The 15512-nt window shown below is 48.8% G+C and overlaps 1 protein-coding gene across 3 annotated transcripts in view; it reads right to left on the bottom strand.

The window, feature by feature from the left end:
- Positions 1-6542: 6542 nt before the first annotated feature.
- Positions 6543-15512, bottom strand: part of LOC141126634 (protein sel-1 homolog 3-like) — a 173811-nt gene continuing 164841 nt past the window's right edge. For all 3 annotated transcript variants that reach the window (XM_073612556.1, XM_073612558.1, XM_073612557.1), the window contains 2 exons: positions 8472-8574; positions 6543-6939 (listed from right to left, as the gene is read on the bottom strand). In XM_073612556.1, the coding sequence (XP_073468657.1) occupies positions 6838-6939; positions 8472-8574 (205 nt within the window). In that variant the 3' untranslated portion in view covers positions 6543-6837. The remainder of the gene's footprint in view (positions 6940-8471; positions 8575-15512) is intronic.

Below are 15512 nucleotides of genomic sequence, written 5' to 3'. Positions count from 1 at the left end.
TACAGGCAGTCAGCCCAGACCCATAGAGAATACACAACATGCAATAACATCTGGGAGTAATCAGGCTAAGAAATGGCTGCCTCAACTACCCTAATGGCAGTTCCCACTCCGTTAAAAGTGGCAACCATTAATGTTGCCAGCTTAAGATCAGTAAGTGCTCGTCATATGGCCTTATCTTTGCTCAGCGAGTTTGATGCTGACATTTTGTTTTTGCAAGAAACCCATCTGAGTAGTCTGGCCGATATACATCTGGCAAAGAAGGAGTGGAGACGTGGTCCCTCATTTTGGTCTCTTGCGGCCGAGCCTTACAGCGGAGTTGCAGTCCTTTTTTCTGGTATGGTAACGTGCCGGTGGGTAATTGAGGTAGAGATAGGGAGATGCATGGTCTTAGACGTCTCTGTGAAGGGGCAGGACTTGCGCCTGATTAACATCTATGGTCCCCAGACGAAGTGGGACAGGAAATGCCTCTTTAAAAAGATTAAGCCTTTTCTTTTTACGGCCCAGCAGGTTATCTTTGGAGGTGATTTCAACACCATTACTAGGTCTAAAGACAGGAGAGGTTTCAGAGATAAGCTGGGCTATGACACCCTTTTTCTTAATGCAATAGTTAGGGAAGCAGGTCTGGTAGATGCGCACATTAAGCGCTGCCCAAACAGCACGGGGTTCACTTTTCAGCGAGGTCATAGTCAGAGTAAGATAGATTTTTTTTTTTAAAGGGAGACTCCGTGTCATGGACGTACTGCGCATGGTTCTGCAACTGGCCGTGGGAGCACGGGTCCATTGGGACATGTTCCAGTGCTTGGGAATTCAGCAGTGAATAGACGTACGCCAATGCGCATGCACGGTCGCAGAACGCGGACGCGCGCACACTAACACAACATTGGCGCCCAGTGATCCTTAAAAGGGGCCTCTTCAGAATGCATCCTTGCTGTCTGATCTGCAGCTCATCCTGTACCCGACCCTGAACCCGCATCTGCTCCAGTGTTACCCGGCTTCTCCTGACCTCGCTGCTGTCTCCAGTCCTGACCCCTTGGCTTGCCTTTGACCTGCTCTCTATTCCTGTTTGTTTGATCTCCTGTTGCCGATTCTGCCTGGACTTGACCATTCTCTGCCTGCTGCTTCTGTCTGATCCGCTGCTGTGACCTGGCTTGTCTGACCCTGCTTCCGTCTGCTGTCCTGCGCCAGTGCGCACTTGCCTACCAGTCCTGCATCTGTGTGCACTTACCTACCGGTCCTGCAACCGTGTGCATCTGCCTACAAGTCCTGCATCTGTGTGCACTTACCTACCAGTCCTGCAACTGTGCGCATCTGCCTACAAGTCCTGCATCCGTGTGCATCTGCCTACAAGTCCTGCATCCGTGTGCATCTGCCTACAAGTCCTGCATCTGTGTGCACTTACCTACCAGTCCTGCAACTGTGCGCATCTGCCTACAAGTCCTGCATCCGTGTGCATCTGCCTACAAGTCCTGCATCCGTGTGCATCTGCCTACAAGTCCTGCATCCGTGTGCATCTGCCTACAAGTCCTGCATCCGTGTGCATCTGCCTACAAATCCTGCATCCGTGTGCATCTGCCTACAAGTCCTGCATCCGTGTTCACTTACCTACCAGTCCTGCAACCGTGTGCATCTGCCTACAAGTCCTGCATCCGTGTGCATCTGCCTACAAGTCCTGCATCCGTGTCCATCTGCCTACAAGTCCTGCATCCGTGTGCATCTGCCTACAAGTCCTGCATCCGTGTGCATCTGCCTACAAGTCCTGCATCCGTGTGCATCTGCCTACAAGTCCTGCATCTGTGCGCACCTGCCTGCTACTTCTCAGCGTTCCTGCATCCACAGCAATCAAGCCTGTTCCTGTCTCTGCCAAGCTGACTTCATCTTCAGTCAAGCGGACCCTGCAGGCTCTCCTACTCCACTGTGTTCCGAGGGTCACTGTTCCCACTCCAGTGATCCCAGAACCAGAGCCGTACGAGAGGTCTCCCTCTGCACGTTAGGTTCACCTCCAAGGTACGTGTCACTCCGCTTTTTCGGCACCTGTGTGTCGGGCAGTAGAGTTTTCTGATCACTGTTTTCTATCTGTTTTCTATCTGTGACACTGAATGCCCCAGACATGCCACCTAGGGGAAGGGGTATCTGGAGATTGAATTCGGCCCTCCTGGAAGACAAGAGAGTAAGACAATCCTTTGAGGATTTTTTCAAGCACAGGTAACGATCCTAGACTTTTGCAACAGCAAGTCAGAATGGTGGGAGCTTGTTAAACAGCGGACTGTTGGGCTTTTCAAGGCCATAGGAAGAAAGAAGCAGCAAGATAAGTATATCACCTACCAGCGTTTGCGGAGGAAACTTGGCCGTCTTGTTTGGAATGGACGAGATTCTGGGGCGATCTCTGAGGTGAAGCTCCTCCTTAGGAGACATCAATATGACTGGCACGCCTCTTTGGTTCAGGAGAGGGATTACGGGAAATACCATTCGCCTGACCCTTACCAGAACTGTAAACAGAGCGTAGCAGTTAAGACGGTCAATGGCCTGAGGGACAGTACGGGTTCTCTGACGAAGTCTAGGTCAGGGATCCTGGAGGTTGTCAGGTCATACTATGCCGATCTCCTGGGAGGAAGGAACCTTGATCGGACAAGGATGTTGGGTTTTTTGGACTCTACACCAGGACTGGAAAGTAATGTTCCTTTGATGAATTTGACAGATGAAATCACAGCAGATGAGGTAATCCAGGCTATTGATAAACTAGCCATCAAGAAAACGTCAGGGCCAGATGGTTTGACAGCTGAGTTCTATAAATGTTTTAAGACGATCCTGGCTCCCTACCTTGTGGAGGTTTTTAATGGCTGTTTGAATGAGGGTTCTCTCCCTCCCTCCATGAGGCAATCTGCAGTGATCCTTCTGTCAAAGGGTAAAGATCCTTCGATGATTGGGTGTTGGCGCCCCATTAGCCTTCTTAATGTCGATAGAAAGATACTGGCAAAGATTTTCTTCTGGCGATTATCACCAGTTGCAGGCAGTTTGTTATCCCGCCACCAGCACTGTTCGGTCCAAGGTAGAAGCACTTTCTCAGCGGTGTTAGCTGTCCGGGAGGCCTTGGAGCGTTGTAGGGCTGCTGGTTGGGGTAAATTTTTGCTGACATTGGATCAGGCTAAGGCCTTTGATCGGGTTAATCATGAGTACTTGTGGCTCCTCCTTGACAAATATGGCCTGGAGGGGGGTTTCATTGATTGGCTCAAGATTTTGTACAAAGGGGCTGAAAGCTTTCCTCTGGTTAATGGTTGGGTCAGGCAGCCCTTTGCGGTCGGCTCGGGTGTGCATCAGGGGTGTCCATTGAGTCCTCTGCTATATGTGTTTGCAATCGACCCCTTCATTAGAAGGCTAGAGAGTGGACCTTTGTGTGGGGTACCTTTGGGCATCGCTGGTGAGCCTCCTTTGAAGGTTGTGGCCTATGCTGATGATGTTTCTGTTTTTATCTCTGGGACTGCGGAGGCGCAGGAGGTGGTCTCAGTGATAGGGCAGTATGCAGAGGCATCAGGTTCAAAGGTCAACCAGGACAAGTGTGAAGCTTTCTGGATGGGTGTGGAAGGTGAGAGCTTTGTTCTCCCGGATGACTTCCCGGAGCCCCAACAAAAAATTTGAGTTCTAGGCATTGAATTCGGCCCAGGTGACTATGGTCATGCAAATTGGGTGAACAGGCTGGAGAATGCCGATGCCAAGGTGGCAAGCTGGAAAGGTTGGCAGCTTTCCTTGAGGGAAAAGGTTGATCTGATCAAGACTTACCTGATTCCGATTTTTTTGTATGTCAGTTTTGTTTGCATTTTGCCAGTTTCTCTCTATACCAGGATCTATAGTTGTTTCTTCCAGCTGTTATGGGGGAACAGAATAAACCTTGTCAAAAGGAATGTGACTTGCCTTCCTAGGGTGGTCTAGGGATGGTCAACCCTGTAGTCTTTTTCTCTCTGATGTTTGTGAAATATAATCTTGGTAACATGTTGGCAGAGAGACCGCCTGGGTGGGTTGGTATTTTCCAGTCCTGGTTTAGGCCCTTTCTGCGAGACTGGGAAAATGGTGGGCCAGTGAAAAGCCTGAGGGTCAAGCATGAACAGCTCCTGGCTTATGTTGCCCCGTGTTTGAAAATGCTTCGGCAGTGGCAAGTAACAGCAGGAGAAGTCAGATCTCTTCCAAGGAAACTTCTTGAGAAGCGGATCATGATTTCTGCTTTTTGCGAGCCACTGGCCTTGAGGGATTGCCCAAGCCTGGTTTTGGGGGTGGGTTTGCGATTGATTAATTTGGAGAGAATCCCAATGAAGTTTAGGGATCAGGCTTGGCTTGTCTTTCATGGAAAACTATATGTGAAGGGCAACTTGAAGTTTCTTTCCATGAGTGATCGGGGCTGCCCGAGAGTGGAGTGTGGAGGAGTGGTGGAGTCCATGGATCACTTTCTACTTCAATGCCCTTTTAATATAGAGGTGTACAAGAGGGTTGGGAGAGCTCTGAGTATACCCTTCCTCCCCCATATGAGCTATGCAGAGTGGGTGTATGGGGCATTCCAGACTCGTCGGGATTATGATTTGGAAACACTTTTTTTAGTTAGTCTAGTAGTCCGTTATTTCACGTGGAGTGCACAGTGTCAGGTATCCTTACGGAGTAAAATCCTCACTGTGGAAGTGGTGGTGCAGGACATTCTGGGTGAGGTTGGGAAGATTCAGGGTCTTGAGAAAGGCAGGTGGCAGCAGGAGGCCTGGATAAGGGCGTGGAGGAATATCAGGACTCTGTAGCTGCTGCCTTTTGATCTCGGGGTGTGCAGCTTTTCTTTGTATTCTTGATTCACTCCCCTAGATTTTCAAGATGAAATATATTTTTGATAAAAGGCTCCATGCATGGTGACGGTGATGTTCCTTAGTCTGGCTCTCCCGTAGGGATTGTGTTGTGCACAATTTGGTTTGTACCATTTATTATGTTCTTGTTTTGTATTATCATATTCAATTATTTTGTAAATATGTTTTATTTATTTATTATGGTTTTATTGTATATAAGTTGTTGTTTGTAAGATTTTCAATAAACAAAATTAACCCCTCATAATGGGCACAGCGGGTGTACAGACCCGGGAACTCAGCACAGGAATGGTGAGAACCCCTCATAATGGGCACAGCGGGTGTACAGACCCGGGAACTCAGCACAGGAATGGTGAGAACCCCTCATAATGGGCACAGCGGGTGTACAGACCAGGGAACTCAGCACAGGGATGGTGAGAACCCCTCATAATGGGCACAGCGGGTGTACAGACCCGGGAACTCAGCACAGAGATGGTGAGAACTCCTCATAATGGGCACAGCGGGTGTACAGACCCGGGAACTCAGTACAGGGATGGTGAGAACCCCTCATAATGGGCACAGCGGGTGTACAGACCCGGGAACTCAGTACAGGGATGGTGGGAACCTCTCATAATGGGCACAGCGGGTGTACAGACCCGGGAACTCAGCACAGAGACGGTGGGAACCTCTCATAATGGGCACAGCGGGTGTACAGACCCGGGAACTCAGCACAGGGATGGTGGGAACCTCTCATAATGGGCACAGCGGGTGTACAGACCCGGGAACTCAGCACAGGGATGGTGGGAACCCCTCATAATGGGCACAGCGGGTGTACAGACCCGGGAACTCAGCACAGGGATGGTGAGAACCCCTCATAATGGGCACAGCGGGTGTACAGACCCGGGAACTCAGCACGGGGATGGTAAGAACCCCTCATAATGGGCACAGCGGGTGTACAGACCCAGGAACTCAGCACAGGGATGGTGGGAACCCCTCATAATGGGCACAGCGGGTGTACAGACCCAGGAACTCAGCACAGGGATGGTGGGAACCCCTCATAATGGGCACAGCGGGTGTACAGACCCGGGAACTCAGCACAGGGATGGTGGGAACCCCTCATAATGGGCACAGCGGGTGTACAGACCCGGGAACTCAGCACAGGGATGGTGGGAATCCCTCATAATGGGCACAGCGGGTGTACAGACCTGGGAACTCAGCACAGGGATGGTGAGAACCTCTCATAATGGGCACAGCGGGTGTACAGACCCGGGAACTCAGCACAGGGATGGTGGGAACCCCTCATAATGGGCACAGCGGGTGTACAGACCCGGGAACTCAGCACAGGGATGGTGGGAACCCCTCATAATGGGCACAGCGGGTGTACAGACCCGGGAACTCAGCACAGGGATGGTGAGAACCCCTCATAATGGGCACAGCGGGGGTACAGACCTGAGATGGTGGGAACCCCTCAATGAGGTTGGTGGGATTGATAGGACAGCCTCTCCATCTACTGGTGATATAGGTGAAGCTCCCCCATCTAATGTCGGGTTAATCTCTGGTGACTCCATGATTTTTCTATGGCCTCATAGGGTTAGGGTTGTGGAATCATGAAGTGTAGATGGGTCTTTACATTGTATGATGGGAATTCATTACTTCAATAGATCTTGATATTTACTCTCCATGAGTGGTGGAAACCTTCCAACCTTCACGATGTAAAATGAACATCACAACACATTTTGAAAACAGAATTTAATGTCACAGAAAGAACAATAAATATGATCAGGATGTTCTGGGAATTAGTTCCTGCTGGTGGCTGCGCTGTGGGTGGGTCCAGTGGTGGGCGTGGCTTCCTGTATTAGGGTAATAGGCGTAGTATTATAAAGGTCCGGAGCTTATATCAGGGAGGAATCGTGTCGCTTTCTGTCTGTGTAATATACCACCGGAGACCATTGAGTACCAAGGCTCCTGCCAATACTGTGCAACACGGAATATACCAGAAAGACCACCAAAGAAAACATGGCGACCTCCATCATACCGACAGCTGCAGGCGTCTCGCTGCGTTCTGTAATCTTCCGAAAATCGTCATCAGACCGAGTGCCGTGACAATGGCAATGGCAGCTGCACTGGAGCACTGGAAGAAAGCCAGCAATGAAGGGGTTAATGAATGAAGAATGTAAACAAACCCCAAAGCTTTGTTTATACAATATATGTCATGTGATCGAGCCCCCCCGAAGTGATACCAACCTCATAGGATGGCTGGAGTTATGGGTGACCAACCTACCTTTGTAGGTTCCAGTCCCTCATATTACATTCTACTTAATACACAAAAAGAAAGAAAAAAAGCAGGGATGGTGGGAACCCCTCATAATGGGCACAGCGGGTGTACAGACCCGGGAACTCAGCACAGGGATGGTGAGAACCCCTCATAATGGGCACAGCGGGTGTACAGACCCGGGAACTCAGCACAGGGATGGTGAGAACCCCTCATAATGGGCACAGCGGGTGTACAGACCCGGGAACTCAGCACAGGGATGGTGGGAACCTCTCATAATGGGCACAGCGGGTGTACAGACCCGGGAACTCAGCACAGGGATGGTGAGAACCCCTCATAATGGGCACAGCGGGTGTACAGACCCGGGAACTCAGCACAGGGATGGTGAGAACCCCTCATAATGGGCACAGCGGGTGTACAGACCCGGGAACTCAGCACAGGGATGGTGAGAACCCCTCATAATGGGCACAGCGGGTGTACAGACCCGGGAACTCAGCACAGGGATGGTGGGAACCCCTCATAATGGGCACAGCGGGTGTACAGACCCGGGAACTCAGCACAGGGATGGTGAGAACCCCTCATAATGGGCACAGCGGGTGTACAGACCCGGGAACTCGGCACAGGGATGGTGGGAACCCCTCATAATGGGCACAGCGGGTGTACAGACCCGGGAACTCAGCACAGGGATGGTGAGAACCCCTCATAATGGGCACAGCGGGTGTACAGACCCGGGAACTCAGCACAGGGATGGTGAGAACCCCTCATAATGGGCACAGCGGGTGTACAGTCCCGGGAACTCAGCACAGGGATGGTGGGAACCCCTCATAATGGGCACAGTGGGTCTACAGACCCGGGAACTTCTGACCCTCTGACCCCTTATCATGATGGATGAAGTGACAGCAAATCTCTGCAAAGGAAACAAAGACAGCAGCAGATCATCCAAGCCTTCCACACTCCATATAATCCGAAGGAAAGGCGGGGGTGGGTGTGTGTCGGACATTTGCTGGCAATTTTAAACTTCTTCTTTTGTAAATGTCAGCGCTGCTGCAGCACTTTCTGTACATCGCAGAGATGTGCCCCTTCATATTCAGGATTAGGACGCCTTCCTGGGAATTAGAAATTTGGAATATTTCACATCAAGTAAGATCTCCACTCCTGGCAGAACAGAATTTTCACATTTTTTTTGCATTGGTACATATTCTCCATGACAGTGCCCATCCCCCGGTGCTATTTTTCACACTCCCTTGCCTATAGCCCAGAAAACTGGAATTTTTAATTTGACAGATTTGACTTCCATTGATTTCTGCAGTTCAGAATCTGAATGTCTTCAAAGTTCCCCAAATCCTGGGCAGTTCAGCTTATCTCTAGTGTTCAGGGAAATGACCGCTTACCTTCAAGAGGGAACCATGAAACGTCCAGACATAGAGAAGATGAGCGTTCAGGAGTGCCAGACTACACGGGACATACGAGTCTTCCTTCTCATGATCCCGACATCTGCACAACATGTTCACATGTCATATTCAACACGTACAACCATTGCATTATCAATGCAGAATAGCTTACACTCTAATGCCCCCCCTCCAACAATCACACCAGTCTCTGTACCAGGGGAGCTTACACTCTAATGCCCACCCCCCCTCTCTAACAATCACACCAGTCTCTGCACCAGAGGAGCTTCTCCACCAGGTGGTGCTCTTTTGCAAAGTGCTGTTGGCTCACTCTGCTGGGATTTCAGCTGAGAGAAGCAGCAATTCTTGGGGCCTGTCCTGCTTTCCCAGGCAAGCATGAACCATGTTGGGGAAGACAAAGGTGGAGGCTCCCCAGAGGCACTGAGGCCTACTCCATGTGCTCATGCTGCATTGGATCCTGGGCCTGTCCCCATGCAAAGGGGGTTATCAGCATTCCAGGATAAAGTGATGAACAGACTTTGCTGTATTACCAAGGAGGAACAGAAGCTTGCTGTCCTGGAAGCGGATTTCAGGAAAAAGAAATCTCTGCACAGTAATGCCCCGTACACACGGTCGGACATTCCGACAACAAAATCCATGTTTTTTTTCCGATGGATGTTGGCTCAAACTTGTCTTGCATACACACGGTCACACAAATCTTGTCGGAAATTCCGAACATCCAGAATGCGGTGACGTACAACACGTATGACGAGCCAAGAAAAATTAAGTTCAATAGCCAGTGCTTCTGCTTGATTCCGAGCATGCGTGGAACTTTGTGCGTCGGAATTGTGTACACACGATCAGAATTTACAACAACGGATTTTGTTGTCGGATAAATTGAGATCCAGATCTCAAATTTTGTGTGGCGGACATTCCGATGGAAAATGTCCGATGGAGCCTACACACAGTCGTAATTTCCGACAACAAGCTCCCATCGAACACTTTCCGTTGGAAAATCCGACCGTGTGTATGGGGCATAAGTCTGGAAGCAGTAGGAGGGAAGACTCCAAGCTCAAGTTTCTGGAGGAGGCATTGAAGAAGTAGGAGAAGCTGGTTGCTTCTCTGAAGGAAAGCAGTGGTGCATTTAGAGAAAAATATGAGAATGAGGAGAGATTCCAACAGATGAAGTAAAGTGCCCGTGCCAGTACCATCCAGAGGGTGGATGCCAGAGCAACGGCGACTGTATGGATGGGGGGGTAAGGAAGTGGCTTCACATGGTGGCCATAGTACTACCCCTGTCTCAGGATCTGTTGTGTCTGAGTCAGTATCTGCCCCCCTCCTTCCCCAACAGCCTGGGTCATCTCAGGAGGAGGTTGAGAAAAATGACAGATTGCTGCAGGCCATTACAGAAATGGAATCTCCCTCGAGTGGCACCAACCCATCAGATGAGCATTATGGTAAAGGAGTGCTTGCTGAGAATCTCTCACAGTGTATGGATGCCATTCCTGTGATTACTGCTACAGAGAAAGAGAGTGCATCTTTCAATGGATCCTTGCAATCGACAGGGAATGCAGGACGAGATGGTGGGAATCCAGACAAAAATGTTCCGGTTGTGAGGGCAAGGAACAGTAACCCCATATAGACACTAACACTGTAGAGCAGGAGAACCATATGGACGCTAAAGCAGCTGGTGATTTTTCTGAACAGAAGACTTTACCTGATGCCAGGACTGCTGCTAATTGTGGTACTTCTGGGACTATGGTGAGCGGTACTGCGATTCTGGAGGGGAGGAGGGAGGATCAGGTGGGGAGTAAATTACCAAACCTGATTGCAGAGGTTCCTGGGCAGCCACTAAATGTGTCTAAAACCCTTAATTATGTGTCATCTGTCCCGGGTAGGAGCTATGCTAAGGCTGTGTCGGGACAAAGTCATGCTGGTTAAAGAGATCAAGTTGTGCGGCTTTCACCTAACGCACCTTCTTCCATTAAATGCAGGAATGTGGTACTGCTCAGGTGGGAAGGAGGAAGTATTCCACCTATCAGGAGAGTGGTTGTGGATAAGATCCTAGCCATGGGATTTAAGGCGGTGGATATTTATGCTCTTATCAGTCTGGCTGGTTCCTTTGAATATGATTTGTCATTTGTGCTTCCAGAATCACTGGATCTGGAACAGTTTGAGTATGTGTATAGGGGCCAGCCGGACTGGAAGGGGCTTGTACCTAAGGTAATCTCACGACAGCCCTTGATAAAGAATGTGACTATTCTGACAAGGAATGAGTCTATACCCCCTTAGGATTTATGGGTCTGGTTAAGGTTTGGTGAAATGTTGTGTCCCCTAAAAAAGGTTGTGGATGATAGAGAAATCTGGACGGGTGGGTGGTCGGTGTCAATGAGGTTGAGTGTGTGTGGGAATGTGGTCCAGCATTTGCCCTCCACTACCTTTATTGGTAGAGATAGGATTACTATCTTCTACCCTGGTTAAGCTGTGCCATAAATGGGGAGTCAACGGACATTTCTCCTCTTCGTGTCCAGGACAGAAGTGTTCTCTGTGTCAGGAACTGGGAGAATCTGGCAAGGGACTGTGACATCATTAAATGTAACATATGTGATAGAGCTGCACGATTCTGGCCAAAATGAGAATCACAATTTTTTTGCTTAGAATAAAAAGATCATGATTCTCGTGACGTAAAATCTTTCACATTATACAAAAAAAAAATTGGGCTAACTTTACTGGTTATTTTTTTTTTAATTCATTAAAGTAATTTTTTCCAAAAAATTGCATTTGAAAGGCTGCTGCGCAAATAGTGCGACATAAAATATTACAACAACCACCATTTTATTCTCTAGGGTCTCTACTAAAAAAATATAATTTAATGTTTGGGGGTTCTAAGTAATTTTCTAGGAAAAAAATGATTTTAACTTGAAACCAACAAATGTCAGAAAAAGGTTTAGTGTTTAAGTGGTTAAACTTTCCCCACTTACACACGAAGTCTATTCCTTTGACAAATTGTTACAATGTTTATACTTCAGTTCCACTGCTAAAGAATGTTGTGATTCTTGGCAGACTGCCCAGTTTTTTTTCTTCCTTTCTTTTGACGCTGTGGCTTCAGAAGAGCAGAGAGCATTCTTTGCATAGCAAGAATCTTGAAACACTTTTGTCAAGATCGCAACGGGGAAAAAAATCACAATAGCGATTCTTGACGATTAATCGTGCAGCTCAAATATGTGATAAGGTTGGTTCCCTTATAGCCGGTGCCCTGAGGCTTTGCACAATAAGCCTGAGCTAGTGGAGGAATTCTTCTGTCTGGATAGAGAAGAGTTTGGGTTGGCGGAGGTTGTACCAGGGAATCCTAGTGTTTCTGTCCTGTCAAAATCTGTGTCTGTGAGGCCCTCTGTGGTGTCAGTGTCTCCCCAGTCTGTGGTGTCAGTGTCCCCCCATTCTGTGGTGCCAGTGTCCCTCCAGTCTGTGGTTTCCCAGTCAGTGTCAGAATGTGTGGTTGTCAAGTCTGTGTCTGCACCTATTGTTTCTCCTAGTGTAGTGAAGGCAGTGGAGGGTGTTGGACCAGCGTGAATGGTTGTGCCAACCCCTCCTCCTCTGCATGGCAGAAGTGTGGCTGGAGGTCAGCAGACACCGAGGGGTGGAGTGATTGATGGATTGTATGATGGTGGGGGAGGTGGGAAGAGGAAGGGAATGAGAGTGGCTGGTGCAGAATGCAAGGTGAATGATGTGGAAGTCAGAGTGAAAGATGTGGAAGTTGGGGTGAATGATGTGGGGGGAGGGGTTAATGGGGGGTTTTGGCTCCTGGGGGCGGGGGTTCTGCCATCGGGATTGTCGAATGAGGATATAGAATGGTTGGCGGCTAAAAGGAAAAAGGGTAAGAGGCGGAGAAGGAGGAAGGATGTCAAAGCTCTCGAAGCTAGGAGGGTGGAGGTGGCAAATGCTTTTGAGGTGTTTTCTGAGGTGGAGGATGGAAGTTCTTCTGGTGGTGAGTCAGTGATTTATATGGAGGAGGAATCACAAGGGACATTGAAGCATGTAGGGTCTCCAGGTAGGGAGGGGGATAGGCAGGCTAAGAAACGTATACCTCAAACATTGAAGGTGGCGATCATTAATGTTGCCAGCATAAAATCAGTGCTCGTAACATGGCCTTATTTTTGCTCAGCAGGTTTGATGTTATTTTCTTTTTGCAAGAGAGCCAGTTATCTACTTTGGCCGATATTCATGTGGCAAAAGAGTGGAGGCGCGGTCCCTCCTTCTGGTCTCTTGCGGCTGAGACTTACACTGGAGTTGCGGTACTTTTTTTCCGGCATGGTAACCTGTTGGCGGATTATTGAGGTAGAAATGGGGAGATGCATGGTCTTGGATGTCTCCATTGGGGAGGTTTTTAATGGTTGTCAGAGAGGGTTTGCTCTCTCCCTCCATGCGACAATCTGCGGTGATTTTTCTGTCAAAGGGTAAGGATTCTTTGAGAATTGGCAGCCCATTAGCCTTCTCAATGTTGATAGGAAGATACTGGCAAAAATAATTTTCTGGCGTTTATCGTCTGTAGCGGGCAATCTACTTTTCAGCCACCAGCACTGTTCTGTTCAGGGTAGAAGCACTTTTTCAGAGGTGTTAGCTGTCCGGGAGGTTCTTGAGTGGTGCAGGGCTGCAGGCTGGAGAAAGTACTTGCTGGCTTTGGATCAGGCTAAAGCTTTTGATCGGGTCAATCATGAGTACCTGTGGCTGCTTCTTGGCAAGTATGGCCTGGAGGAGGGCTTTATCGATTGGCTGAAGACCTTGTACAGAGGGGCTGAAAGCTTCATGCTTGTGAATGGTTGGATCAGACAGCCCTTTGAGGTTGGCTAGGGTGTGCGTCAGGGGTGTCCTTTGAGTCCTTTGCTATACGCGTTTGCAATCGATCCCTTCAGCCTTCGGGCATTCCTGGTGAGCCTCCTCTGAGGGTCGTGGCCTATGCTGATGATGTCTGTTTTCATCTCTGGGATGGAGGAGGTGGTCTCGGTGATGAAGCAGTATACTGAGGCATATGGCTCAAAGATCAATCAGGATAAAAGTGACGTTTTTTGGAAGGGTGAGGAAGGCGATGGCTTCAAGCTTCCGGACATCTTCCAAGAGCCCCAACAGGAAGTTAAAGTTTTAGGTATCAAGTTTGGTCCCGGCGATTATGGCCTCGCAAATTGGGAAAGCAGACTACAAGATGCCGATGCCAAGGTTGCCAGCTGGAAGGATTGGAAACTCTCTTACAGGGAAAGGATTGACCTGATTAAAACTTATCTGATCCCAGTATTTCTGTATGTCAGCTTTGCCTTTGTTTTGCCAGTGTCTCTCTATGCGAGAATCTACAGCTGTTTCTTCCAACTGTTATGGGGGAACAAACTGAATCTCGTTAAAAGGTCTGTAACCCACCTTCCCAAGCAGATGGGTGGCCTAGGTATGGTCAACCCGGTGTTTTGTTTTTTTCCTCTGATGTTTTAGAAACATAATTTTGCTAACATGCTGGCAGAGCAACTGCCTGGGTGGGTTAATATTTTTCAGTACTTCAGTTCAGGGCAACCTGAAGCATCGCTCTGCGGAGAACCGTGGTTGTCCAAGAGTGGAGTGTGGTGGGGTGGAGGGGACAATGGAGCACTTCTTGCTTTAGTGCCCCTTCAATATAGAAGTCTATAAGAGGGTGGGTGGGGCTCTGGGTATCCCTTTCCTTTCCCGCTTGAGTTATGCGGAGTGGTCATATGAAGCCTTTGAGACACATCAGGATTTTGATTTTGAGACACTTTTCCTTCACATGGTTTCTATTCAGAAAAAAGTCTTTCTTGTGGAGGTGGTGCACAACATTCTGGGTGAGGTTGGGAAGATTCGGGGTCTTGAGAAGGACAGGTGGTGGCCGGGGGTCTGGACAAAGGTGTGGAGGAATGTCAGGTTCCTGCAGCTGCTGTCAGTCTCTGGGTGTGCGGCTTTTCTTTCTGTCCTTTCACTTCCCCTAGACTTTTATATAAGATTGTAGTTTGAAAAAAAAACTGCATGCATGGGTTCCATGTGTAATGGTTTGTTAGTCTGAGGCTGTGTTTAGGTGGGGGGAGGGACTTTGTTTAGGTTGGTATATTTAGTTTTCTTTATGTTTTTGCTATGCTGATGGTGCTGTTGCCACAACACTGCAACCCCTCACAGATACTCTAGTTGGAACGCAGGAACGAGCCCTGCTGCAAAGTATTGCATCAAAAATTGTAATTACACGCCCCTGTTAGACAGGGGCAGAAAAATTGGGCCTTAGGCACTGGTGCTGGTGCCACAACACTGCAACCCCTCACAGACACTCTAGTTGGAACGCAGGAACGAGCCCTGCTGCAAAGTATTGCATCAAAAATTGTAATTACACGCCCCTGTTAAACAGGGGCTGAAAAATTGGGCCTTAGGCACTGGTGGCGGCGCCCAGAACCAAAATTGTCCTTACAAGCTATCAGCATGATCATTGAGGAGGAAGAGGATAATTACTCAACATAACAGGATAGTCACTCAGCATCAGCATAGACAGTCTTTAAAGGGATCTGACATTTCCAAAAAAAATTATTCGGTTACATCAGCATCAGGTGCTTGGTATCTGGTGGTGTTCCAAGACTGATTCATTTTTGTGAAGGTCAGTCGATCGACCGAGTCGGTGGACAGACGCACCCTGTGATCGGTTACAAAGCCTCCAGCAGCACTGAATGTGCGTTCCGAAAGAACACTGGATGCAGGACAGGCCAGTAGCTCAATTGCATACTGTGCGAGCTCTGGCCAGTGATCCATCCTCAAGACCCAGTAACCCAGAGGATTTTCGGTGGGAAAGGTGTCCAAGTCAGATCTTGCCCCTAGGTATTCCTGCACAATGTAAAACAGACGCTGGCGATGGTTGCTGGAACCGATCATACCTTGGGGCTGTGGACTAAAAAATTGTCTGAACGCATAGGTCAGACGGCCACCGCCACCGCTCCTTCTTTGACTGACCGAAGCCTCGGCAACACGTTGTCCAGAAACAGGAGTTTGTAATATACTATATATACTGATACT

The sequence above is a fragment of the Aquarana catesbeiana genome, linkage group LG02, assembly GCF_042186555.1.
Source record: "Aquarana catesbeiana isolate 2022-GZ linkage group LG02, ASM4218655v1, whole genome shotgun sequence".
Lineage (NCBI taxonomy): Eukaryota > Metazoa > Chordata > Amphibia > Anura > Ranidae > Aquarana > Aquarana catesbeiana.
The sequence above is the reverse complement of the archived record's forward strand: the minus strand, read 5'-3'. Positions and strand labels throughout refer to the sequence as shown.